The sequence below is a fragment of the Panulirus ornatus genome, chromosome 62 (genome assembly GCF_036320965.1).
Source record: "Panulirus ornatus isolate Po-2019 chromosome 62, ASM3632096v1, whole genome shotgun sequence".
In the NCBI taxonomy this organism is placed as follows: Eukaryota; Metazoa; Arthropoda; class Malacostraca; order Decapoda; family Palinuridae; genus Panulirus; species Panulirus ornatus.
This window is the reverse complement of record NC_092285.1, coordinates 2,475,052-2,501,022: the sequence shown is the minus strand read 5'-3', so window position 1 is coordinate 2,501,022 and position 25,971 is coordinate 2,475,052. Positions and strand designations below refer to the sequence as shown.

The window sequence follows — 25,971 nt, the reverse complement described above, 5'->3', positions numbered from 1 at the left end:
TATACCGGGGTTGACGTGCTGTCAGTGGATTGAATCAAGGCATGTGAAGCGTCTGGGGTAAACCATGGAAAGCTGTGTGGGGCCTGGATGTGGAAAGGGAGCTGTGGTATCGGTGCATCATTACATGACAGCTAGAGACTGAGTGTGAATGAATGGGGCCTTTGTTGTCTTTTCCTAGCACTACCTCGCATACATGATGGGGAGGGGGTTGTTATCCATGTGTGGTGGGGTGGCGATGGGAATAAATAAAGGCAGACAGTATGAATTATGTACATGTGTATGTATGTATATGTCTGTGTGTGTATATATATGTGTACATTGAGATGTATAGGTATGTATATTTGCGTGTGTGGACGTGCATGTATATACATGTGTATGTGGGTGGGTTGGGCCATTCTTTCGTCTGTTTCCTTGCGCTACCTCGCTAACGCGGGAGACAGCGACAAAGCATAATAAAAAGAAATCCTCCCCTCCTTGTATTTTTTAACTTTCTAAAATGGGAAACAGAAGAAGGAGTCACGCGGGGAGTGCTCATCCACCTCGAAGGCTCAGACTGGGGTGTCTAAATGTGTGTGGATGTAACCGAGATGTGAAAAAAGGAGAGATAGGTAGTATGTTTGAGGAAAGGAACTTGGATGTTTTGGCTCTGAGTGAAACGAAGCTCAAGGGTAAAGGGGAAGAGTGGTTTGGGAATGTCTTGGGAGTAAAGTCAGGGGTTAGTGAGAGGACAAGAGCAAGGGAAGGAGTAGCAGTACTCCTGAAACAGGAGTTGTGGGAGTATGTGATAGAATGTAAGAAAGTAAATTCTCGATTGATATGGGTAAAACTGAAAGTTGATGGAGAGAGATGGGTGATTATTGGTGCATATGCACCTGGGCATGAGAAGAAAGATCATGAGAGGCAAGTGTTTTGGGAGCAGCTGAATGAGTGTGTTAGTGGTTTTGATGCACGAGACCGGGTTATAGTGATGGGTGATTTGAATGCAAAGGTGAGTAATGTGGCAGTTGAGGGAATAATTGGTATACAATAGGTGTTCAGTGTTGTAAATGGAAATGGTGAAGAGCTTGTAGATTTATGTGCTGAAAAAGGACTGGTGATTAGGAATACCTGGTTTAAAAAGCGAGATATATATAAGTATACGTATGTAAGTAGGAGAGATGGCCAGAGAGCGTTATTGGATTACGTGTTAATTGACAGGCGCACAAAACAGAGACTTTTGGATGTTAATGTGCTGAGAGGTGCAACTGGAGGGATGTCTGATCATTATCTTGTGGAGGCTAAGGTGAAGATTTGTATGGGTTTTCAGAAAAGAAGAGTGAATGTTGGGGTGAAGAGGGTGGTGAGAGTAAGTGAGCTTGGGAAGGAGACTTGTGTGAGGAAGTACCAGGAGAGACTGAGTACAGAATGGAAAAAGGTGAGAACAATGGAAGTAAGGGGAGTGGGGGAGGAATGGGATGTATTTAGGGAATCAGTGATGGATTGCGCAAAAGATGCTTGTGGCATGAGAAGAGTGGGAGGTGAGTTGATTAGAAAGGGTAGTGAGTGGTGGGATGAAGAAGTAAGATTATTAGTGAAAGAGAAGAGAGAGGCATTTGGACGATTTTTGCAGGGAAAAAATGCAATTGAGTGGGAGATGTATAAAAGAAAGAGACAGGAGGTCAAGAGAAAGGTGCAAGAGGTGAAAAAGAGGGCAAATGAGAGTTGGGGTGAGAGAGTATCATTAAATTTTAGGGAGAATAAAAAGATGTTCTGGAAGGAGGTAAATAAAGTGCGTAAGACAAGGGAGCAAATGGGAACTTCAGTGAAGGGCGCAAATGGGGAGGTGATAACAAGTAGTGGTGATGTGAGAAGGAGATGGAGTGAGTATTTTGAAGGTTTGTTGAATGTGTTTGATGATAGAGTGGCAGATATAGGGTGTTTTGGTCGAGGTGGTGTGCAAAGTGAGAGGGTTAGGGAAAATGATTTGGTAAACAGAGAAGAGGTAGTAAAAGCTTTGCGGAAGATGAAAGCCGGCAAGGCAGCAGGTTTGGATGGTATTGCAGTGGAATTTATTAAAAAAGGGGGTGACTGTATTGTTGACTGGTTGGTAAGGTTATTTAATGTATGTATGACTCATGGTGAGGTGCCTGAGGATTGGCGGAATGCGTGCATAGTGCCATTGTACAAAGGCAAAGGGGATAAGAGTGAGTGCTCAAATTACAGAGGTATAAGTTTGTTGAGTATTCCTGGTAAATTATATGGGAGGGTATTGATTGAGAGGGTGAAGGCATGTACAGAGCATCAGATTGGGGAAGAGCAGTGTGGTTTCAGAAGTGGTAGAGGATGTGTGGATCAGGTGTTTGCTTTGAAGAATGTATGTGAGAAATACTTAGAAAAGCAAATGGATTTGTATGTAGCATTTATGGATCTGGAGAAGGCATATGATAGAGTTGATAGAGATGCTCTGTGGAAGGTATTAAGAATATATGGTGTGGGAGGCAAGTTGTTAGAAGCAGTGAAAAGTTTTTATCGAGGATGTAAGGCATGTGTACGTGTAGGAAGAGAGGAAAGTGATTGGTTCTCAGTGAATGTAGGTTTGCGGCAGGGGTGTGTGATGTCTCCATGGTTGTTTAATTTGTTTATGGATGGGGTTGTTAGGGAGGTAAATGCAAGAGTTTTGGAAAGAGGGGCAAGTATGAAGTCTGTTGGGGATGAGAGAGCTTGGGAAGTGAGTCAGTTGTTGTTCGCTGATGATACAGCGCTGGTGGCTGATTCATGTGAGAAACTGCAGAAGCTGGTGACTGAGTTTGGTAAAGTGTGTGGAAGAAGAAAGTTAAGAGTAAATGTGAATAAGAGCAAGGTTATTAGGTACAGTAGGGTTGAGGGTCAAGTCAATTGGGAGGTGAGTTTGAATGGAGAAAAACTGGAGGAAGTGAAGTGTTTTAGATATCTGGGAGTGGATCTGTCAGCGGATGGAACCATGGAAGCGGAAGTGGATCATAGGGTGGGGGAGGGGGCGAAAATTTTGGGAGCCTTGAAAAATGTGTGGAAGTCGAGAACATTATCTCGGAAAGCAAAAATGGGTATGTTTGAAGGAATAGTGGTTCCAACAATGTTGTATGGTTGCGAGGCGTGGGCTATGGATAGAGTTGTGCGCAGGAGGATGGATGTGCTGGAAATGAGATGTTTGAGGACAATGTGTGGTGTGAGGTGGTTTGATCGAGTAAGTAACGTAAGGGTAAGAGAGATGTGTGGAAATAAAAAGAGCGTGGTTGAGAGAGCAGAAGAGGGTGTTTTGAAATGGTTTGGGCACATGGAGAGAATGAGTGAGGAAAGATTGACCAAGAGGATATATGTGTCGGAGGTGGAGGGAACGAGGAGAAGAGGGAGACCAAATTGGAGGTGGAAAGATGGAGTGAAAAAGATTTTGTGTGATCGGGGCCTGAACATGCAGGAGGGTGAAAGGAGGGCAAGGAATAGAGTGAATTGGAGCGATGTGGTATACAGGGGTTGACGTGCTGTCAGTGGATTGAATCAAGGCATGTGAAGCGTCTGGGGTAAACCATGGAAAGCTGTGTAGGTATGTATATTTGCGTGTGTGGACGTGTGTATGTACATGTGTATGGGGGGGGTTGGGCCATTTCTTTCGTCTGTTTCCTTGCGCTACCTCGCAAACGCGGGAGACAGCGACAAAGTATAAAAAAAAAAAAAAAAAAAAAGTATATATATATATATATATCCTGGTAAATTATATGGGAGGGTATTGATTGAGAGGGTGAAGGCATGTACAGAGCATCAGATTGGGGAAGAGCAGTGTGGTTTCAGAAGTGGTAGAGGATGTGTGGATCAGGTGTTTGCTTTGAAGAATGTATGTGAGAAATACTTAGAAAAGCAAATGGATTTGTATGTAGCATTTATGGATCTGGAGAAGGCATATGATAGAGTTGATAGAGATGCTCTGTGGAAGGTATTAAGAATATATGGTGTGGGAGGCAAGATGTTAGAAGCAGTGAAAAGTTTTTATCGAGGATGTAAGGCATGCGTACGTGTAGGAAGAGAGGAAAGTGATTGGTTCTCAGTGAATGTAGGTTTGCGGCAGGGGTGTGTGATGTCTCCATGGTTGTTTAATTTGTTTATAGATGGGGTTGTTAGGGAGGTGAATGCAAGAGTTTTGGAAAGAGGGGCAAGTATGAAGTCTGTTGTGGATGAGAGAGCTTGGGAAGTGAGTCAGTTGTTGTTCGCTGATGATACAGCGCTGGTGGCTGATTCATGTGAGAAACTGCAGAAGCTGGTGACTGAGTTTGGTAAAGTGTGTGAAAGAAGAAAGTTAAGAGTAAATGTGAATAAGAGCAAGGTTATTAGGTACAGTAGGGTTGAGGGTCAAGTCAATTGGGAGGTAAGTTTGAATGGAGAAAAACTGGAGGAAGTAAAGTGTTTTAGATATCTGGGAGTGGATCTGGCAGCGGATGGAACCATGGAAGCGGAAGTGGATCATAGGGTGGGGGAGGGGGCGAAAATCCTGGGAGCCTTGAAGAATGTGTGGAAGTCGAGAACATTATCTCGGAAAGCAAAAATGGGTATGTTTGAAGGAATAGTGGTTCCAACAATGTTGTATGGCTGCGAGGCGTGGGCTATGGATAGAGTTGTGCGCAGGAGGGTGGATGTGCTGAAAATGAGATGTTTGAGGACAATATGTGGTGTGAGGTGGTTTGATCGAGTAAGTAATGTAAGGGTAAGAGAGATGTGTGGAAATAAAAAGAGTGTGGTTGAGAGAGCAGAAGAGGGTGTTTTGAAATGGTTTGGTCACATGGAGAGAATGAGTGAGGAAAGATTGACCAAGAGGATATATGTGTCAGAGGTGGAGGGAACGAGGAGAAGTGGGATACCAAATTGGAGGTGGAAAGATGGAGTGAAAAAGATTTTGAGTGATCGGGGCCTGAACATGAAGGAGGGTGAAAGGCGTGCAAGGAATAGAGTGAATTGGAACAATATGGTATACCAGGGTCGACGTGCTGTCAATGGATTGAACCAGGGCATGTGAAGCGTCTGGGGTAAACCATGGAAAGTTGTGTGGGGCGTGGATGTGGAAAGGGAGCTGTGGTATCGGTGCATCATTACATGACAGCTAGAGACTGAGTGTGAATGAATGGGGCCTTTGTTGTCTTTTTCTAGCGCTACCTCGCACACATGAGGGGGGAGGAGGTTGTTGTTCCATGTGTGGTGAGGTGGCGGTGGGAATAAATAAAGGCAGACAGTATGAATTATGTACATGTGTGTATATGTATATGTCTGTGTGTGTATATATATGTGTACATTGAGATGTATAGGTATGTATAGTTGCGTGTGTGGACGTGTATGTATATACATGTGTATATAGGTGGGTTGGGCCATTCTTTCATCTGTTCCCTTGCTCTACCTCGCTAACGCGGGAGACAGCGACAAAGTATTATAATTTTTTTTTTTTTTTCGCTGTCTCTCGCGTTTGCGAGGTAGCACAAGGAAACAGATGAAAGAAATGGCTCAACCCACCCACATACACATGTATATACATACGTCCACACACGCAAATATACATACCTCCACAGCTTTCCATGGTTTACCCCAGACGCTCCACATGCCCTGATTCAATCCACTGACAGCATGTCAACCACGGTATACCACATCGATCCAATTCACTCTATTCCTTGCCCTCCTTTCACCCTCCTGTATGTTCAGGCCCCGATCACACAAAATCTTTTTCACTCCATCTTTCCACCTCCAATTTGGTCTCCCACTTCTCCTCGTTCCCTCCACCTCCGACACATATATCCTCTTGGTCAATCTTTCCTCACTCATTCTCTCCAGGTGCCCAAACCATTTCAAAAACACCTTCTTGTGCTCTCTCAACCACGCTCTTTTTATTTCCACACATCTCTCTTACCCTTACGTTACTTACTCGATCAAACCACCTCACCACACATTGTCCTCAAACATCTCATTTCCAGCACATCCATCCTCCTGCACACAACTCTATCCATAGCCCACGCCTCGCAACCATACAACATTTTTGGAACCACTATTCCTTCAAACATACCCATTTTTGCTTTCTGAGATAATGTTCTCGACTTCCACACATTCTTCAAGGCTCCCAGGATTTTCGCCCCCTCCCCCACCCTATGATCCACTTCCGCTTCCATGGTTCCATCCGCTGCCAGATCCACTCCCAGATATCTAAAACACTTTACTTCCTCCAGTTTTTCTCCATTCAAACTTACCTCCCAATTGACTTGACCCTCAACCCTACTGTACCTAATTACCTTGCTCTTATTCACATTTGAATAATATATATATATAAACCATACACGCACTTATACATACATATACATACACATGCGCAGACATACATATATACACATATACATATACTTGCATGCCTTCTTCCATTCCTAGTCCTACCCTGGCTGTATATGTGTATGTGAGCAAGTGTGGCCCTTCTTTGTCTATTTCCTGGCACTACCCTGCTAACACAGGAAATGTCAATCAAATATAAGAATATTAAAACCACTTTTGAGCAACTCTTTTTGATAGTGCTTATGTTGTAAAATGCAGCATTTATTTATTGTAAGTACTCAATATTTTTTCAAAGTTTTCTTAGTATATGCATGACATTTACATGTATACTGTACTCTGTAAACTTAAGAATGCATTTTACATGAATGTGATGTTCCATTATTTATTGTATATAACTGTTGACTAGAACTTCAGAAAATTAAGCTTGTGCTGAAAGATGTAGCATGAGATGAATGTATAAAAACACCAAGGCATGCCATGTTTTCAGAATTGAAAATTAAGGAATTTTAGCATTTTTATATCTTTGGCCTCTACAATATGTAAATTGTTGTTAAATAACAATTATTGTGTTTGTATCTGTATAGGTACCCATTTGATAATTTTTTGTTTTTAAGGCAAATAATTTGCTTGTCGTTGTCTTTGCAGACTTTTAATTTATAAGGTGTTGCAAGATGATGTTGATAATGTCTCCAAACACTTTTCTTTCAGACAAAGCAAAGGAAAGTGATCTACAGTACTTCTGCTATTGCTGCAACTGGTATAGTGTAGTCTTCTAAAGGAGACCTCATCTATTATAACATAATATTAGTTTGCAGTGTAAAGCCAGCTGTTAAGCTCAAAATGTTAACAAATCCTTGCAGTAATGATTAAGCATGAAATACAGGTTTGGGATGGAGATCAGTTTCAGGTATAGAACCCTCTGTGGCCCCACTTCTTGGTTAAAAGTACATATCAATCAGAATAGGGAACAGAATTGCCCTGATAATACCAGCAGTGCCTCATGTGTAGGAATTTTTTATATTATTTGAAATTGACTTTATAGAAATTCATATTTTAGAAAGGAAAGTTTAAAAAAATTTAATTGGACTAGATTTTAAAGGCAAGAGCTTGCCTGTATATCTTGCTGTTACCATTAGCTTTATTCAGAAGCTACTTATATATCTAGCTATCAATATTAACTCTATTGCTAGTTTTTGGAGGTGGGTCATGTACATTCCGGCTCTCATGTTACACATAATCATCCTGGTCCCATGCCCTCTGCAGTAAAGTTAACATGAATTTTTGCATTTTGATATGTGCTTCTTGACTTCTTTTTACATTGCAAAGAAAGCCGTTTATCAGAATCTCATTTTGTCAAATACTGAATTAGAAAATCACTAAGGTTTTTTTTTCCTTATATGTAAGTCACTGTTCTCTTTCTTAGCACAGTGATTAGAATTGGAGAACATCCTTTGTGTTATGTGAAAGGTCATTAAAAAAGAATCAAGGTCAAATGAACAAACTTTTCATGTAATTATTTTACTTATTTATATCTTTATTGTGTAACTTTTATCTTCATTTGGTCTATGGAAAAACAACTGCATGCCTTCTCATAGCCATAGTGTATGTTCACCAGCTGTGATGAACATGGTCATTGTTATCCATACTGAGATCCAACCTCAGTCATTTGAGCATTAACACTAAGGTAGCAGTTCTTACTCTGTTATTTTAAATGTCAATTTGGTAAATAATTCTTCAGTAGACTATTTTCTAATGTTAAAATCCATATTTTATGGATAACCAGTGTATATTATCTGCAGTATTGATAGAAATAGGGTTGAAAATTTGAGAACTGTATCTCTTAAATGACTTGGTCATTTGAGATTTATCAAGTAGTAATCTTATGTGCTTGTTGACCTTTATAAGAAAAAGTGGTCAGTCTAAAAAAATATGCCTGTAAAATTTAGTTTTTTGGTATTATTATCATTTTGTTTCTTGTATGCGAATTACTTTTGTGTTTTTTTTCATAAAAACCACTTTTAAAAAGTTTATCTTTAAGAAACTTTGGACATTTATCAGGGCTGCAAGGGGCTATTCTTATTCTGTTGATGATATTGAAAGCTGATTAGAGTATTCTGAGTGGATTGGACATATAAAGAAAATGAACAGAGAAAGACAGACCAAGAGAATCTATACATTAGAAGTGGTGGGAGGAGGGAGAGAGATCAAGGAGATGGACAGATTGAGTGAGGGAGGCTTAGAGGTATTTGGGCTTTGAAAAATTAGGAGTTAGAGGTGTGTGTGGTATAAAATTAATTAGGTCATTGTGAACAATTAGGTGAGTGAGAGGTCTGTGTGGTATAAATTGAATTAGATCATTGTGGTATACAAGGGTAGTACTGTGCTATCTGAACCAAGGCATATTAAATGACCAAGGTAAACCAGAGCATGGTCTCTGGGGTGTAGTTGTGGATTGTAGGCTCTGGTTTCAGTACACTATACATGACAGCTGAGAGTGACTGTGTACAAAAAGGCCTGTGTCCTGATTGCCACCTTGCTAAGGAGTGAGAAACGACTAGGTATTAAAAAAAAGGCTGATGTATTTTCATTGATGTGCTACCAGAGGGGTTCAATAACAGTTATTGGTCTTCTCTCCAAACTGACTTAAATGCAACTTTTTGTATTATGAAATACTTCATGAGGCCTGACTTCCAGTATTGGAAATTTCAGGTGAGCTCTGCTTTTGTACTGAGGGTATCATGAATGTCATATCAGTACAGAACTTGTTGATTGTGTTAACACAAACTTATTTCCAGTATAAGTAGTATCTGTTTTAGGTAATTGTCTTTGTATGAATTCAGCGTATTAGTTTTTTTTATATGTATTAAAAACAAGCTCATGGGAGAATGATTAAATGCATTATACATTCGCACTTGACTATGTTGCAGATTGTTAAAAACACTTCTAAAATGATAAATAGTTTTACTGTGGCATTATATAGTTGGAAACTTTTAAGATTTACATGTATACCACACCTAGAAAATATAGTAAATTCCTTTATAACAGCACAGTTAAAAAAAAAAATTGATTTATTTTTTAACAGTGGACCATGGGTAAAGGTTAAAGAATAATTCCATACTGTATAAAAGGTATCATTAGATATGTTTAGGTATATTTAGGTAATTACTTTATATGGTAAAGGTCAGATTGAATTACAGGGAACAGGAGCAAGTTACAATTTCTTCCTTTAATTGTAATTCAACATTTGTGACTACTTCATCTTAAATAGTGGGTGAGCCTGTTATTGAAGAGCTGTATTTATCATTAATTTTATTGGTATATGAATGTCATATTATCTCATTCTACCTCATACTTTTTAGGGTTACTTTAACTTAAAAAAGTTCGATTTGGGAACAGAAATTATGTTTAGTGTAAGGGGTATTTTTCTGCATACTGTATTCTGATATAGTAGGGATTTACTGTATTTTATAGATAGATAACTAAAGAGATAAAGGATTTTTTTTTAGCAATGTATAAGTTTTACCTCAAAAACTTTCGAAAATTGTTTCAAGGTTAATGATTTTAGTGTGTGCAGTTATAAAAACTATGACTTAAAATGCTTTGCAGTTACCATTAATATTGAATTAGTTTCATCTAAAACTTTGATTATGGTTATATTTGCTGTAGTAGCTGTAGTCATTTTATGTGAAACTGTGGATGAATATGGATATGGCAGATGAGCTCATGTGTGCACTAGTTTATTAAAGACATTAGTATGTGATATATATCGTGGTTGTAAAAATTCCTTTTTTTTTAATTACAGAGTGAATGGATTCTATTTATTACGTATGTTACCTTTTCAATGATAGAATACATAACATTCGCCTTTCATTGTAAAAGAGATTATGAAAGCTTTAACATAAGTTTATTTTATGGTGAGACTTTTGTAAATAAACTTTGAAATGTGCATTTATGGCAGCAAATTTCATGCCCGTTCTTGATTTTGACCTTTAATCCTTAAATTGCTCCCTTTGTCTTCTGAAGACCCATATGAGGGAGAGCAGGGTGTTACCCAATAGTTGAAAAATTTTATACCTTTGAATACAGCAAAAGATTTCAGGGCAGTTACCCTAAAGGTGTTAAATCTGTCAAGAAATAAATATTACTCTCATTATTTATTTGTTTTATGTGATATGACCATGAAATTTATGTAGACAGTAGAGAAATAAATATTTACATATACATATGTGAGGAAAGATTGACAAAGAGGATATATGTGTCAGAGATGGAGGGAACGAGAAGTGGGAGACTAAATTGGAGGTGGAAGGATGGAGTGAAAAAGATTTTGAGCGATCGGGGCCTGAACATGCAGGGTGCAAGGAATAGAGTGAATTGAAACGATATGGTATACTGGGGTCGATGTGCTGTCAGTAGTTTGACAGCAGACATATACATATATACACATTTACATAATTCATACTTGCTGCCTTTATTCATTTCCGTTGCCACCCCATCACACATGAAATGACAACTCTCCCAGCACACACACACACACACACACACTCACACAGCACGTGCGCGAGATAGCGCTAGGAAAAGACAACAAAGGCCATCTTCGTTCTTACTCAGTCTCTAGCTTATCACCTCCCCATTACCCCCCTTCACCGATGTTCCCATTTGTTCTTTTGTTTTACGCACTTTATTTACCTCCTTCCAAAACATCTTTTTATTCTCCCTAAAGTTTAATGATACTCTCTCACCCCAACTCTCATTTGCCCTCTTTTTCACCTCATGCACCTTTCTCTTGACCTCCTGCCTCTTTCTTTTATACATCCTCCAGTCATTTGCACTATTTCCCTGCAAAACTCGTCCAAAAGACTCTCTCTTCTCTTTCACTAATAATCTTGCATGTGGATGGGTTGAGCCATTCCTCATCTGTTTCCTAGCGCTACCTCGCTGACACATGAGACTGCGATTAAGTATAATGATTATAAGGTTACATGTTAATCAATAGGCGCGTGAAAGAGAGACTTTTAGATGTTAATGTGCTGAGAGGGGCAACTGGAGGGATGTCTGATCATTATCTTGTGGAGGCGAAGGTGAAGATTTGTAGAAGTTTTCAGAAAAGAAGAGAGATTGTTGGGGTGAAGAAAGTGGTGAGAGTAAGTGAGCTTGGAAAGGAGACTTGTGTGAGGAAGTACCAGGAGAGATTGAGTGCAGAATGGCAAAAGGTGAGACCAAATGACATAAGGGGAGTGGAGGAGGAATGGGATGTATTTAGGGAAGCAGTGATGGCTTGAACAAAAGATGCATGTGGCCTGAGAAAGGTGGGAGGAGGGCAGATTAGAAAGGGTAGTGGGTGGTGGGACGAAGTAGTAAGATTGTTAGTGAAAGAGAAGGGAGAGGCGTTTGGGTGATTTTTGTAGGGAAGTAGTGCTAATGACTGGGAGATGTATAAAAGAATGGCAGGAGGTCAAGAAAAAGGTGCAAGAGGTGAAAAAGAGGGCAAGTGAGAGTTAGGGTGAGAGAGTATCATTAAACTTTAGGGAGAATAAAAAGGTGTTTGGAAGGAGGTAAATAAAGTGCGTAAGACAAGAGAACAAATGGGAACATCAGTGAAGGGGGCTAATTGGGAGGTAATAGCAAGTAGTGATGAAGTGAGAAGGGGTTAGAGTGAGTATTTTGAAGGTTTGTTGAATGTGTTTGATGATACAGTGGCAGATGTGGGGTGTTTTGGTTGAGGTGGTGTGCAAAGTGAGAGGGTCAGGGAGAAGGGTTTGGTAAACAGAGAAGAGGTAGTGAAAGCTTTGCGGAAGATGAGATCTGGCAAGGCAGCGGGTTTGGATGGTATTGCAGTGGAATTTATTAAAAAAGGGGGTGACTATGTCGTTGATTGGTTGGTGAGGATATTCATTGTATGTATGGTTCATGGTGAAGTGCCTGAGGATTGGCAGAATCCATGCATAGTGCCATTGTACAAAGGCAAAGGGGATAAAGGTGAGTGTTCAAATTACAGAGGTATACGTTTGTTGAGTATTGCAGTGGAATTTATTAAAAAAGGGGGTGACTCTGTTGTTGATTGGTTGGTAAGGATATTCAATGTATGTATGGTTCATGGTGAAGTGCCTGAGGATTGGTGGAATCCATGCATAGTGCCATTGTACAGAGGCAAAGGGGATAAAGGTGAGTGTTCAAATTTCAGAGGTATAAGTTTGTTGAGTATTCCTGGGAAGTTGTATGGGAGGGTATTGATTGATAGGGTAAAGGCATGTACAGAGCATCAGGTTGGGGAAGAACTGTGTGGTTTCAGAATTGGTAGAGGGTGTGTGGATCAGGTGTTTGCTTAGAAGAATGTATGTGAGAAATACTTTGAAAAACAGATGGATTTGTATGTAGCATTTACGGATCTGGAGAAGGCATATGATAGGGTTGATAGAGATGCTTTCTGGAAGGTATTAAGAGTTTATGGTGTGGGAGGTAAGTTGCTAGAAGCAGTAAAAGGTTTTGACCAAATATGTAAGGCATGTGTACGAGCAGGAAGAGAGGAAAGTGATGGGTTCCCAATGAATGTCAGTTTGCGGCAGGGGGGTGTGATGTTTCCATGGTTGTTTAATTTGTGTATGGATGGGGTGGTTAGGGAGGTGAATGCAAGAGTTTTGGAGAGTGGAGCAAGTATGCAGTCTGGTGTGGATGAGAGGTCTTGGGAAGTGAGTCAGTTGTTGTTAGCTGATGATACTGCGCTGGTGGCTGATTCGTGTGAGAAACTGCAGAAGTTGGTGACTGAGTTTGGTAAAGTGTGTGAAAGAAGAAAGCTGAGAGTAAATGCGAATAAGAGCAAGGTTATTAGGTACAGTAGGGTTGAGGGACAAGTTAATTGGGAGGTAAAGTGTTTGAAATACCTGGGAGTGGATTTAGCAGCAGATGTAACCATGGAAGCGTAAGTGAGTCACAGAGTGGGGGAGGGGGCGAAGGTTCTGGGAGCATTGAAGAAGGTATGGAAGGCGAGAACTTTATCTCATAGAGCAAATATTGGTAAGTTTGAAGGAATAGTAGTTCCAACAATGCTATATGGTCGTTAGGCATGGACTATAGATAGGGTTGTGCGGAGGAGGTTGGATGTTTTGGAAATGAAATGTTTGAGGACAATATGTGGTGTGAGGTGGTTTGATTAAGTAATAAAAGGGTTAGAGAGATGTTAAAAGCATCTGATATACCAAAGGCAACTACAGAAGATTCCCAGAAATCTTTCTGGAATAATGTTGAGACATTAGTAAGATAGGAAAGGATCTCACATTACAAAAATCATACAGGTGACTGGAGAAAAGACTGTGAGATTCAAGAGGTCTAAGGATATGGGAGTTAAGGAGGGATTCAAAATCTTTGAAAAGAGTAGATATCAAAGCAACAGGATGATAGGGGGGTTAGAACAGTCACCCCTTTTGAGGGTTGGGATGTACCAACACATGTACCCAAGAAAAGTTCTAGTTTTTATACAGAAATGGAACAGATGAGCAAGTTCAGAGGCACATTCTTTCAGTACCTGGGAATGGATGCCAGCAGTTCCATAAACCTTGCTAGTGTCCAGAGACAGAAGTTCTTTTCAGGTTGCTCAAAAATAGATCACAGGGAGGAGCATAGGATTATTAGAAGGTGGACTGGGAAATGAAGGAATGTTAGAGTCATCCAAGTTAGAGGAAAAATGAGAATCAAAGAGAGATGCTTTGACTACAGGAGAGACAGCTATAGTACAATTAGAAGAGAGAAGTGAGGGAAAGGTAGAGCGACGGTTGTTAGTAATGCCCATAGCTGAAGACTAAAAATTTTAGACTGTCATTGGATGAGGAGGAGAGGTCATTGCACTTCTTGTGTATAGAGGAACTCTATCGCAGTTATTATGGGCAGTGATGAATGATGAATTGGAGTCAGAGAAAGGAGAGTTTTTCCAAGCTTGATATGCTTGATCTCTTCCCTGAGTAGCCTCAGTACAGGAAAGGTTGAGCAATGGATTGGGAGAAATACTCATTTTGGAGGGGATAAATGTCATGCATTTGGCAGACAGAAGGATTACCACATAAGAGACAGCAATCTACCCAAGGAAAGTCGGTAAAGAATTTTCATAGGTTATATCAGAATAGCCTTCAAGTAACTAGTGAACTCCAGCACTGCTTCATACTCTTAAGTGCCTCACCTTTGGAGGCCACTGCCAGAGGGCAACTCATGTGCAGTGTTTGCAGAGACTCCTACCTAATGTTCCTACTGATTGCTTGTACCTAATTCTCCTGCCTAATGTAACTATCTCCTAATTCTACCTAATGCTCTTGCCTTTCAAGTATATCGAGAAAGAAATATCGAGCAAGCAATTCACATCCTGCATAAGGCTAGAACTAGAGTATGCTTCTCATGTTTAGTCATCACACCTAAATAAGCACAAGTAGATGGAAAAAGATTGACTGAGGATGTGGTTAATGCAGACATAAATTCAAGAGGTTACATGATAGTTGAAAGTCTTCAAGATATGTAGCCCCATGAGTGTCAAATTCCCTGCCCGTGAATTACAATTTGGTAATTAAGTATGCCTCACATTGCTTTACATGATTCTGTGGTTAAAGTTAGTTGATGCTGTTCTCATCATTTGGTTCTATTAGTAGCCTAAACAAGCAGTCGACACTAACATTAGTACCACATTTGATATACTTGATGCTAAAGTTATATGTTGCAGATAGACTGTCCAATGTATAAGTTTGCCTTAGTTTTCTTTACTGTATGAGTAGCAGGAGGGAGCAAGAAATCACTTTCCAAGTTAAGCTTGTCTTCATAAAGATAAAAGTATTGCTTCTTGTGCCCTCCATGATGGCTTAAAATCCTTCTCAGCTGTTGAACAAGTTCTCTCTGCTGATTCGAATTTTCTGCTGTTATAAGCCAATGGAAAGGCTTCTCCATCTGAATCACTGAGTCAAACAGCAACATCTCCTTTGTTAGATGAGTTAGTCAAGGTTTCTTTGTGTCTGGAAGTTGGAGTATGAGCTGTTTGCAGAGATGCTTCCTCAGTGTGAACCCATGCCTCTCATGATCTCTTCATCGGATGTGGTTAGGAGCATGTTTCTCTGGCAGCCTTAAGAGTGATAGAGTTATTGTAGCAAAGTATGGAACAAAATTTTAGTACAGTAAAAGTCTTCTAAACCAGGAGAGGACCTGATTTGTTTCTTGGTTGTAGGTTCAGGTGCATGATATTTCTTAACACTGGCAGCAGTCTCTATCTAGTGTGGCACTGAAACTGCACCCTTTGCTATGCAGTGTTGGACTTATTAGGCTTCATCACCCTATTGTGGCGATGAAATTGATGGAATACCTGTTTTAAGATGTGCACATGGTTGTCAATAGTTCCTTTATGAACTGAAAACACTAAATCAGAAGTAAAGTCCATATTGAGTTGTATTTCTAGAGCTAGCTCTGTACCTGAATACCATGAATCAAAAGTAAAGTTTATATTCAAACTGTACATTCAGAACTACTGAAGTTTATAAATTTATGTGTGGTAGCACTTACTGTTTAAAGTGGGCTAACCCAAATAGAACCAGATAAATGTAAGTTGTAAGAAGCAAAATAGTTAATTGATGAATCAGAGAAAATCTGCAGGATTTTTAATGATACAGAATTAGATTTTTCAACAGCATTGGACATTACACATGTATCATATTTTTATGGTCTTTAGTACAGCATTAAAAGAATCATGTATTTCATGATTTTAGACAAATGAAACTATAAAGACACTGAATAAAGACCTCTTTGTACTTCTTTACTTAGTGACCAGACCTGAGAAGTTTTATGGATATTTTAACTTTATGTAGGATGTGAATAGCTTGCTAAACACTTCTTAATTCATATACTTGAAAGCTGTTCTGATATTTCCCTGCAGACAGTTTATCTCCTTAACTTTTCCTGTTATAGAACTCTGATGACAGTTTAGGGATGATGTCTACTGGAAGGTAATTGAACTGTGATGACAGTTTAGGGATGATGTCTACTGGAAGGTAATAGAACTCTGATAGTTTAGGGATGATGTCTACTGCAAGTTACATCAGAATTAAAGCTCACTCTAGACTTCAGTACAAAGTGAGATGAATGTTGATAATTTTACAGAAGGGTCTTTGGAAACATTCTAGAACAACATGGTACCGTTATGATTGTTGTGTTTTATGTGTGAATATAGGTAGAGTAGTATTATGTAATGACTATATGAAGTGTCTTGAGATGCATAAGATTTACTCATGTTCCTTACAAGGTTATGTACCGTAGTAACAAATTTCGTGTTATTCAGAGAGGGGTCATCCTCCTCTCTACAAAGTTGATGTTTTGCTACTCAGCATAACGAAGAAAGTGCAAGCTGAAGATATTAATTGCACGTGTATATTTGTAGTTGATTTGTAATGCAATCTTCCAAAAAGGACATCTACATTCATATAAGTACATGGTTTTGAGAGATCCCCTTTCATGTGCAACTACTAACCCACATGGGTATATTATTGTAGACCTGCTTAGTCATAAGCATTTCAGGGTATTTTGTGAAATGTAGTAGAAATATTGGTTAGCATTGAAGTATTAAGAAAAAATAAGATTAAAAGAGGGATGCAAAAAAGGATTTTTTGAACCATAAAAACACCATGTAATGAGACTATTACATTAACATAACACAGTATACTGTATATAAGCACAGTGAAAATATGTGCCAAATGATATCAGGATTACAGTTTGAATGTGAGATGCAATACGCAAGCAAGAAATTAAAAAGTGTTTTAATAGCAGACTTCGAATTGCTGAAATGCAAAAGAAAATTGTATTTTAACATTTTGTACAGTAACGGTAAAATTTTTGTAACTATACAAATTTTGCTTAATTTTAAATGTATTTTTTTCTGTATAAGGACAGTTTTTCTGGTGTAACTGAAGAGAAATGTGACACATTGAGATATCTTTAAATAACTTTAAATCTTTAGTTAGGCACTTTAACCACCTTCATCCTCACTTGTTAATCTGACATATTGAGATATCTTTAAATCTTTAGGTAGACACTTTAACCGCATTCGTCCTCACTTGTTAATCTGTCTGTACATTGGTGGATTAGATACTACCAATCACCTTCATCCTCACTTGTTAATCTGTTTTTACACAAGTGGATTAGATGCTACCACACACCTTCATCGCCACTTGTTGATAAGTCTGTACACAGGTGGATTAGATACTACCACTCACTTTGTCACTTGTTAATATGTCTGTACACAGATGGATTAGGTGCTACCACTCACCTTCATCGTCACTTGTTGATCTGTCTGTACACAGGTGGATCGTCTATGATTACATAATTTTCCATGAGGAACTCATCTTCTGGAGAGTATGGAATATATCTGTTGTGAATGACTGGGGATATTCTGGACTTTAAGATCTTGTCCATATGTTGATGAGTGATGTATGTGTCATTACCTTTTGCTTGGTAAACTAATCTCTTGAAGTCTTCTTCCTTCACATCACTGCAGAAAAGATTAGAATATGTGAGAGGTTTGTGCTGTGTAGATCCAATCAGTGAGTATTCTGAGGCAGAAAATTTCCTTTAGTGAAATTACCATGGAAACAGTTCCGACAGAAAGTCAGGAAATGTTTTACTGCTGTTCACTTTGATATGCATGTTTATTCAGAAAGTGGATGCTAAAGTGTTAATATTCTGGTTAACATACTGTTATATATGCCTATCTGATAATGGATTGCAAGAGGTGACTTGTGAATCAATGATCATATTTTGGTTTATAAATGAAAATTCTGTGAACCAAAAGAATGATAGTAGTAGTGAAGTTAAAAACATATTTTTTATTTTGGAGCATACACATCTATGTTTTGTTACATGGCAGTATGAAGGAGTGAAGTCAGTGTGTCTAGGAAAGAAAATAAACATCTGTTCTGTTGATATTTAAAGATGATTTACATCTGATCAGTGAGTCATGCAGGAAATTGCATTTGATTTATAATTAGAGTGATATTTGAGGTAAGATTCGAACATTAGGACAACTTTGTTTCTGTAGTGCTCATCATGAATACATTTGTACTTAGCTTGTGAATTGCCTTTTCACTTGGAGTAAAAAAAGATATCAATTGTCTGCATATCTATCTGTCATCATTATTTCCATATCCAGTTTCTTGGGGTGGATAAGATGCACTCAGTCTTTGAAATCTATGAAATGATTTTAATTCAACTGAGTGTGTGATGCATGTGTTTCTATTCCAGTGTTGTACTGTACTGAAGACTGAAGGATTGCCTTCTTTCAGAGTATTTAATCACAGTGAAGGAAGAAATAATAATGGTTATGCACAGTTACTTACCAATACAGTGATCCAGGACAGGCAACAACATAAACAGCATTACCATAATAACCAAAGGTATGCATTAAGCGATGGTGTTCCATTCGTCCTCTCTCATAACCTCCAAGACACTGAAAGAAACAAAATTCTGTAACTCAGCAGACATTTACTAGTCTATACAGATTGCTGTTATCATCTTTATTAATTCGTGTGAACAATTCTACTCCTACATTTGTTAATTCAGTAATGTTACTATCCACTGGGTAGGCAAACAATCTCACATCAGCTGCATACTCATTTTATCTATTAATTTGATTATGCAACCTCAGGACCCCCTTCGTGGTGCTTATGTATCTTTGAGGCTGCACTTCAGTTAGGCGCAGGGAAATGGAGCCTTTGAAATGAGTTCCTTTGTGAACTATACTCCTTTTCTCTCACAATGTAGCCACATACAGGTGGGGTCCAATCATCTTTGGTCATGTCAGGTGAAGGGAAGATAGTGTAAGAAAAAGAATGTAGAAATTAATCAGCTCCACAGCATCTTGCACACATGACTTTAAAGGGTAGAAATGTCATAGAAAGAGGGGAAGATGAAAGAGAGTTCCACAGCTTTAATGTCCAAGAGAAAAAGGAGGTATCTTAATGGTTGTCTACATGCAAAAACTATGAAAAGCAACAACCAGATATGAGTCCCCCATCTAAGCCTCAGTGACATGGACATATGCAGATAGCTCATAAAAACTGGCCAAAAAACCTATACTAGAAAAAATATATCTATCCATTCCCAGTGTGTCTACTTGGCAAGGAAGTTGCCAGGCTCATGATAACTGACCTCCATTCTCACTTGCCAAAAATTCATCCATTACCTTGGCAGAATAGAAATTGCTGGCTGCTGGGGTGAAATATTTTTGGTAAAATCTTTTAATATTGAAGAGGAAGGCTGTTTGGCAATATAGGAGTTATGAGTGGCTATACCACTGAACAGTACTGTTTCACCATTCAGGTTGTGGAGGGCAGGAAGGGATGGATTGTGATGGTGAAGGCAAGGAAACATAACAGCCACTATGGTGGTGGTTCACTGCACAGCTCTCACCATATTTTCCTGTACCCAGATTGTAGTTGCTCTTTGGTCATTGCTTGCATACTTACTAATATGATGACACTGGAGTATAGCATGATGTGAAGTGTTTTTAGATTGATTGATTTGGATCTTAAATTTATGTGTGGTTCAGGGTTAAGTGCCTTGCAAATGCCTGTATAGTGCTATTTTATAAGGTAAGAGGGACAAAAGTGAATGTTTGAATTCTAGAGGTATGAGTTTGTTGTGAGTTTACCTAGTAAGCTGTTTGGGAAAGTAGTGATTGAGATGGTGGTAGCATTGAGAAAGCATCAGACTGGGTAGGAACAAATGGTTTCAGAAGTGGTAGAGGATATGTGGATCAGATGTTTGCTGTGAAGAATTTATGTGAAAATTCCTAAGAGAAGGAGAAGGATTGGTATGTCATATTTTTGGATACAGAGAAAGCATATGATAGGTAAATAAAGATGCTTCGTGGAAGGTGCTATGAGTAGGAGGAAAGCTTCTGGAAACAGTGAGAAGTTTCTGTCAAGAGTGTAAGGCAGTTTTACAAGTAGGAAAAGAGGAGGGTAAATAGTTCCAGGTGAAAGTGGGTCTGCATCAAGGTTGTATGTATGCACTGGTTGGTAAGGTATGTAAAAGTATGGTCTTGGAGAAAGGGGCAGAAATGCAATCTCTTAGGGGTAGGGGGTCTAGGAGGAGAGTCATTTGCTGCATGCTGATGACACAGCCCTGTTGAAAGACTCAAGTGAGAGATTTCATAAGTTGGCATCTGAGTTTGTGAGAATGTGACAGGAGAAAGTTCAGAGTAAATGTGAATAAAAGTAAGGCACTATGTAGTTTAGCAGTGAGAGAGACAGGTTGTTGGAGAGTGACTTTTAAAAGAGGGAACCTGGAAAATGTGAAGTGTTATAGATACCTGTTAGTGGACTTGGCAGCAGATGGAACTATGAGAGCTGAAGTAGGACATACGGTGGGTAAGGGGGCAAAGGTCCTGGGAGCATCATGGAATGTGTGATAAGAGAGGCCATTGTCTGTGAGAAGAAGATGGCTATGTTTGACGGTATCATAGTCCCAGTGATGTTGTGTCAATGTGAGGTGTGGACTCGAGATAAAAAATATGGAAGAGGGTGGATGTGTTTGAAATGAAATGCTTAATGAGAGCATGTGGTATGAGGAGGGTTGATTGAATAAAAAATGGTTGAGTAAGAGTTAGATGTGGTAGTAAGAACTCGTGTAGCTTAGAGAGTTGAAGAGGGTATGCTGAAATGGTCTGGAAAGTGGAGAGGAGGGATGAGAAGAGGTTGACTAAGAAGGTATATGTGTCAGAAGTGGAGGGAAAAAGAAGACTGAGGATGAGATGGAAAGATAATGTGAGAGAAGCTTTGAGTAATCAGGGTCTGAACATGCACAAGGATGTGAGGCATGCATAGGATAGAAAGAATTGGAGTGATGTTTATACAGGGATCAATATGCTGTCATTGGGCTGAACCAGGGCATATGATATGGTCAATAGAAACAACTGAAAGGTTTGTAGGACTTCTGAGTGAATAGGGGGTTCTGTTTTCAATGCATTATAAATGGCAGCTAGAGAGTGGATGTGAGCAAATGAGGCCATTCTTTGTTATTTCCTGATGCAGCAGCTCTCAACTTCAAAGAATTTTCACAAAATTTTTCTTTGATTGTAGGAGTGGAATTGTTGAAAGACCCTATTTGAAAATGAATACCTGTCCATAGGTAATTCTTTTTTCTATATTATGCTTTTGCCATATTACTTACAGTAAAATCACATATAAAATAACCATATTTCTAATCATAAAAAGATTATATGGATTTTAGCATTACATATATTATTTATATTTTTTTTATTATACTTTGTCGCTGTCTCCCGCGTTTGCGAGGTAGCGCAAGGAAACAGACGAAAGAAATGGCCCAACCCCCCCCCCATACACATGTATATACATACGTCCACACACGCAAATATACATACCTACACAGCTTTCCATGGTTTACCCCAGACGCTTCACATGCCCTGCTTCAATCCACTGACAGCACGTCAACCCCGGTATACCACATCGCTCCAATTCACTCTATTCCTTGCCCTCCTTTCACCCTCATGCATGCTCAGGCCCCGATCACACAAAATCTTTTTCACTCCATCTTTCCACCTCCAATTTGGTCTCCCTCTTCTCCTTGTTCCCTCCACCTCCGACACATATATCCTCTTGGTCAATCTTTCCTCACTCATCCTCTCCATGTGCCCAAACCACTTCAAAACACCCTCTTCTGCTCTCTCAACCACACTCTTTTTATTTCCACACATCTCTCTTACCCTTACGTTACTCACTCGATCAAACCACCTCACACCACACATTGTCCTCAAACATCTCATTTCCAGCACATCCATCCTCCTGCGCACAACTCTATCCATAGCCCACGCCTCGCAACCATACAACATTGTTGGAACCACTATTCCTTCAAACATACCCATTTTTGCTTTCCGAGATAATGTTCTCGACTTCCACACATTCTTCAAGGCCCCCAGGATTTTCGCCCCCTCCCCCACCCTATGATCCACTTCCGCTTCCATGGTTCCATCCGCTGCCAGATCCACTCCCAGATATCTAAAACACTTCACTTCCTCCAGTTTTTCTCCATTCAAACTCACCTCCCAATTGACTTGACCCTCAACCCTACTGTACCTAATAACCTTGCTCTTATTCACATTTACTCTTAACTTTCTTCTTCCACACACTTTACCAAACTCAGTCACCAGCTTCTGCAGTTTCTCACATGAATCAGCCACCAGCGCTGTATCATCAGCGAACAACAACTGACTCACTTCCCAAGCTCTCTCATCCCCAACAGACTTCATACTTGCCCCTCTTTCCAAAACTCTTGCATTTACCTCCCTAACAACCCCATCCATAAACAAATTAAACAACCATGGAGACATCACACACCCCTGCCGCAAACCTACATTCACTGAGAACCAATCACTTTCCTCTCTTCCTACACGTACACATGCCTTACATCCTCGATAAAAACTTTTCACTGCTTCTAACAACTTTCCTCCCACACCATATATTCTTAATACCTTCCACAGAGCATCTCTATCAACTCTATCATATGCCTTCTCCAGATCCATAAATGCTACATACAAATCCATTTGCTTTTCTAAGTATTTCTCACATACATTCTTCAAAGCAAACACCTGATCCACACATCCTCTACCACTTCTGAAACCACACTGCTCTTCCCCAATCTGATGCATTACATATATATAAGAAGAAAAAATATTTGTTAGCCAACTTGATTATAAGTCTCATTACACCTGACATGCATTAGAATAATGAAAACAAAGAAATTACTAACCCCAATAAGAGTGAAGTAACTGAGGTGATCATCCTTTTCTGTTTCCCCGTAGTAGTACACAAGGAAACTCCCCACCTGATACAGTCATACAGAAACAGATATTTATGAATTCTGTGTAGCTTTTTCTTCAGTATCTTATCTTACACATAAATAAATATGTACGTATATACATATTCCTATGAGCCCACGGGGAAAATGAAACACGATGAGTTCCCAAGTGCACTTTCGTGTAATAATCACATCATCAGGGGAGACACGAGAGAAATACAAGTCACTTGATATACATCGAAGAGATGAAGCTAGGACGCCATACATCCATGTGTATCTTCCCTAACAGTGTGATCATTACACGAAGGTGTACGTGGGAACTTATCATGTTTTATTTTCCTCATAGTTTTATGCATATACTAGGATGATATTGGTTGATGGGGATATTCAGTGCATGTATGGTTCATGGTGAAGTGCCTCAGGATTGGCAGAATGCATGCATAGTGCCTTTGTACAAAGGCAAAGGGGATAAAGGTGAGTGTTCAAATTACGTAGGTATAAGTTTGTTGAGTGTTCCTGGGAAATTGTATGGGAGGGTATTGATTGAGAGGGTGAAGGCATGTACAGAGCATCAGGCTGAGGAAGAGCAGTTTGGTTTCAGAAGTGGTAGAAGATGTGTGGATCAAGTGTTTGCTTTGAAGAATGTATGAATTATGTACATGTGTATGTATGCGTATGTCTGTGTATGTATATGTATGTATACATTGAAATGTATAGGTATGTCTGTGTGTGTGTATGGACATGTACGTATATACTTGTGTACATAATTCATACTGTCTGCCTTTATTCATTCCCATCGCCACCCCGCCACACATAAAATAACAGCCTCATCCCCCTGCATGTGCACGAGATAGCGCTAGGAAAAGACAACAAAGGCCACATTCGTTCACACTCAGTCTCTAGCTGTCATGTATAATGCACCGAAACCACAGCTCCCTTTCCACATCCAGGCCCCACAGAACTTTCCATGGTTTACCCCAGATGCTTCACATGCCCTGGTTCAATCCATTGACAGCACGTCGACCCCGGTATACCACATCATTCCAATTCACTCTATTCCTTGCACGCCTTTCACCCTCCTGCATGTTCAGGCTCCAATCGCTCAAAATCTTTTTCATTCCATCCTTCCACCTCCAATTTGGTCTCCCACTTCTCCTTGTTCCCTTCACCTCTGACACATATATCCTCTTTGTTAATCTTTCCTCACTCATTCTCTCCATGTGACCAAACCATTTCAATACACCCTCTTCTGCTTTCTCAACCACACTCTTTTTAGTACCATACATCCCTTTTACCCTTTCACTACTTACTTGATCAAACCACCTCACACCACATGTTGTCCTCAAACATCTCATTTCCAACACATCCACATTCCTCCGCACAACCCTATCTATAGCCCACATCTCACAACCATATAACATTATTGGAACCGCTATTCCTTCACACATACTCATTTTTGCTTTCCGAGATAATGTTCTCGCCTTCCACACATTCTTCAATGCTTCCAAAACCTTCACCCCCTCCCCACCCTGTGACTCACTTCTGCTTCCATGGTTCCATCCGCTGCCAAATCCACTCCCAGATATCTAAAACACTTCACTTCCTCCAGTTTTTCTCCATTCAAACTTACCTCCCAATTGACTTGTCCCTCAACCCTACTGTACCTAATAACCTTGTTCTTATTCACATTTATTCTCAGCTTTCTTCTTTCATGCTTTTTACCAAACTCAGTCACCAGCGTCTGCAGTTTCTCACCCGAATCAGCCACCAGTGCTATATCATCTGCAAACAACAACTGACTCACTTCCCAAGCCCTCTCATCCACAACATACTGCATACTTGCCCCTCCTTCCAAAACTCTTGCATTCACCTCCCTAACAATGCCATCCATAAACAAATTAAACAACCATGGAGACATCACACACCCCTGCAGCAAACCAACATTCACTGAGAACCAATCACTTTCCTCTATTCCTACTGATACACATTCCTTACATCCTCGATAAAAACTTTTCACTGCTTGTAGCAACTTGCCTCCCACACCATATACTCTTAATACCTTCCACAGAGCATCTCTATCAACTCTATCATATGCCTTCTCCAGGTATATAAATGCTACATAGCATTACATATATATAAGAAGAAAGAAATAATATTTGTTAGCCAACTTGATTATAAGTCTCATTACACCTGACATGCATTAGAATAATGAAAACAAAGAAATTACTAACCCCAATAAGAGTGAAGTAACTGAGGTGATCATCCTTTTCTGTTTCCCCGTAGTAGTACACAAGGAAACTCCCCACCTGATACAGTCATACATAAACAGATATTTATGAATTCTGTGTAGCTTTTTCTTCAGTATCTTATCTTACACATAGATAAATATGTACGTATATACATATTCCTATGAGCCCACGAGGAAAATGAAACACGATAAGTTCCCAAGTGCACTTTCATGTAATAATCACATCATCAGGGGAGACACAAGAGAGAAATACAAGTCACTTGATATACATCGAAGAGATGAAGCTAGTACGCCATACATCCATGTGTATCTTCCCTAACAGTGTGATCATTACACGAAGGTGTACGTGGGAACTTATCATGTTTTATTTTCCTCATAGTTTTATGCATATACTAGGATGATATTGGTTGGTGGGGATATTCAGTGCATATATGGTTCATGGTGAAGTGCCTCAGGATTGGCAGAATGCATGCATAGTGCCTTTGTACAAAGGCAAAGGGGATATAGGTGAGTGTTCAAATTACATAGGTATAAGTTTGTTGAGTGATCCTGGGAAATTGTATGGGAGGGTATTGATTGAGAGGGTG

At 39.5% G+C, this 25,971-nt stretch overlaps 2 protein-coding genes across 4 annotated transcripts in view; one reads left to right on the top strand and one right to left on the bottom strand.

Moving 5' to 3' along the window:
- LOC139745689 (glutamine amidotransferase-like class 1 domain-containing protein 1) overlaps positions 1 to 18,708 on the top strand; it is a 68,798-nt gene extending 50,090 nt beyond the window's left edge. The window contains exon 7 of one of the 2 annotated variants that reach the window (XM_071656120.1): positions 18,562 to 18,708. In XM_071656120.1, coding sequence (XP_071512221.1) covers positions 18,562 to 18,577 — 16 coding nt within the window. In that variant the 3' untranslated portion in view covers positions 18,578 to 18,708. Of the gene's footprint in view, positions 1 to 7,017; positions 10,463 to 18,561 lie in introns of those variants that run through there. The other variant, XM_071656119.1, reaches the window with a different exon arrangement.
- Positions 17,305 to 25,971, bottom strand: part of LOC139745686 (protein O-linked-mannose beta-1,2-N-acetylglucosaminyltransferase 1-like) — a 58,294-nt gene continuing 49,627 nt past the window's right edge. The window contains exons 12-14 of one of the 2 annotated variants that reach the window (XM_071656113.1): positions 25,368 to 25,442; positions 18,657 to 18,766; positions 17,305 to 17,812 (exon numbers count right to left, since the gene is read on the bottom strand). In XM_071656113.1, coding sequence (XP_071512214.1) covers positions 17,599 to 17,812; positions 18,657 to 18,766; positions 25,368 to 25,442 — 399 coding nt within the window. In that variant the 3' untranslated portion in view covers positions 17,305 to 17,598. Of the gene's footprint in view, positions 17,813 to 18,656; positions 18,767 to 23,088; positions 23,164 to 25,367; positions 25,443 to 25,971 lie in introns of both variants that reach the window. The other variant, XM_071656112.1, reaches the window with a different exon arrangement.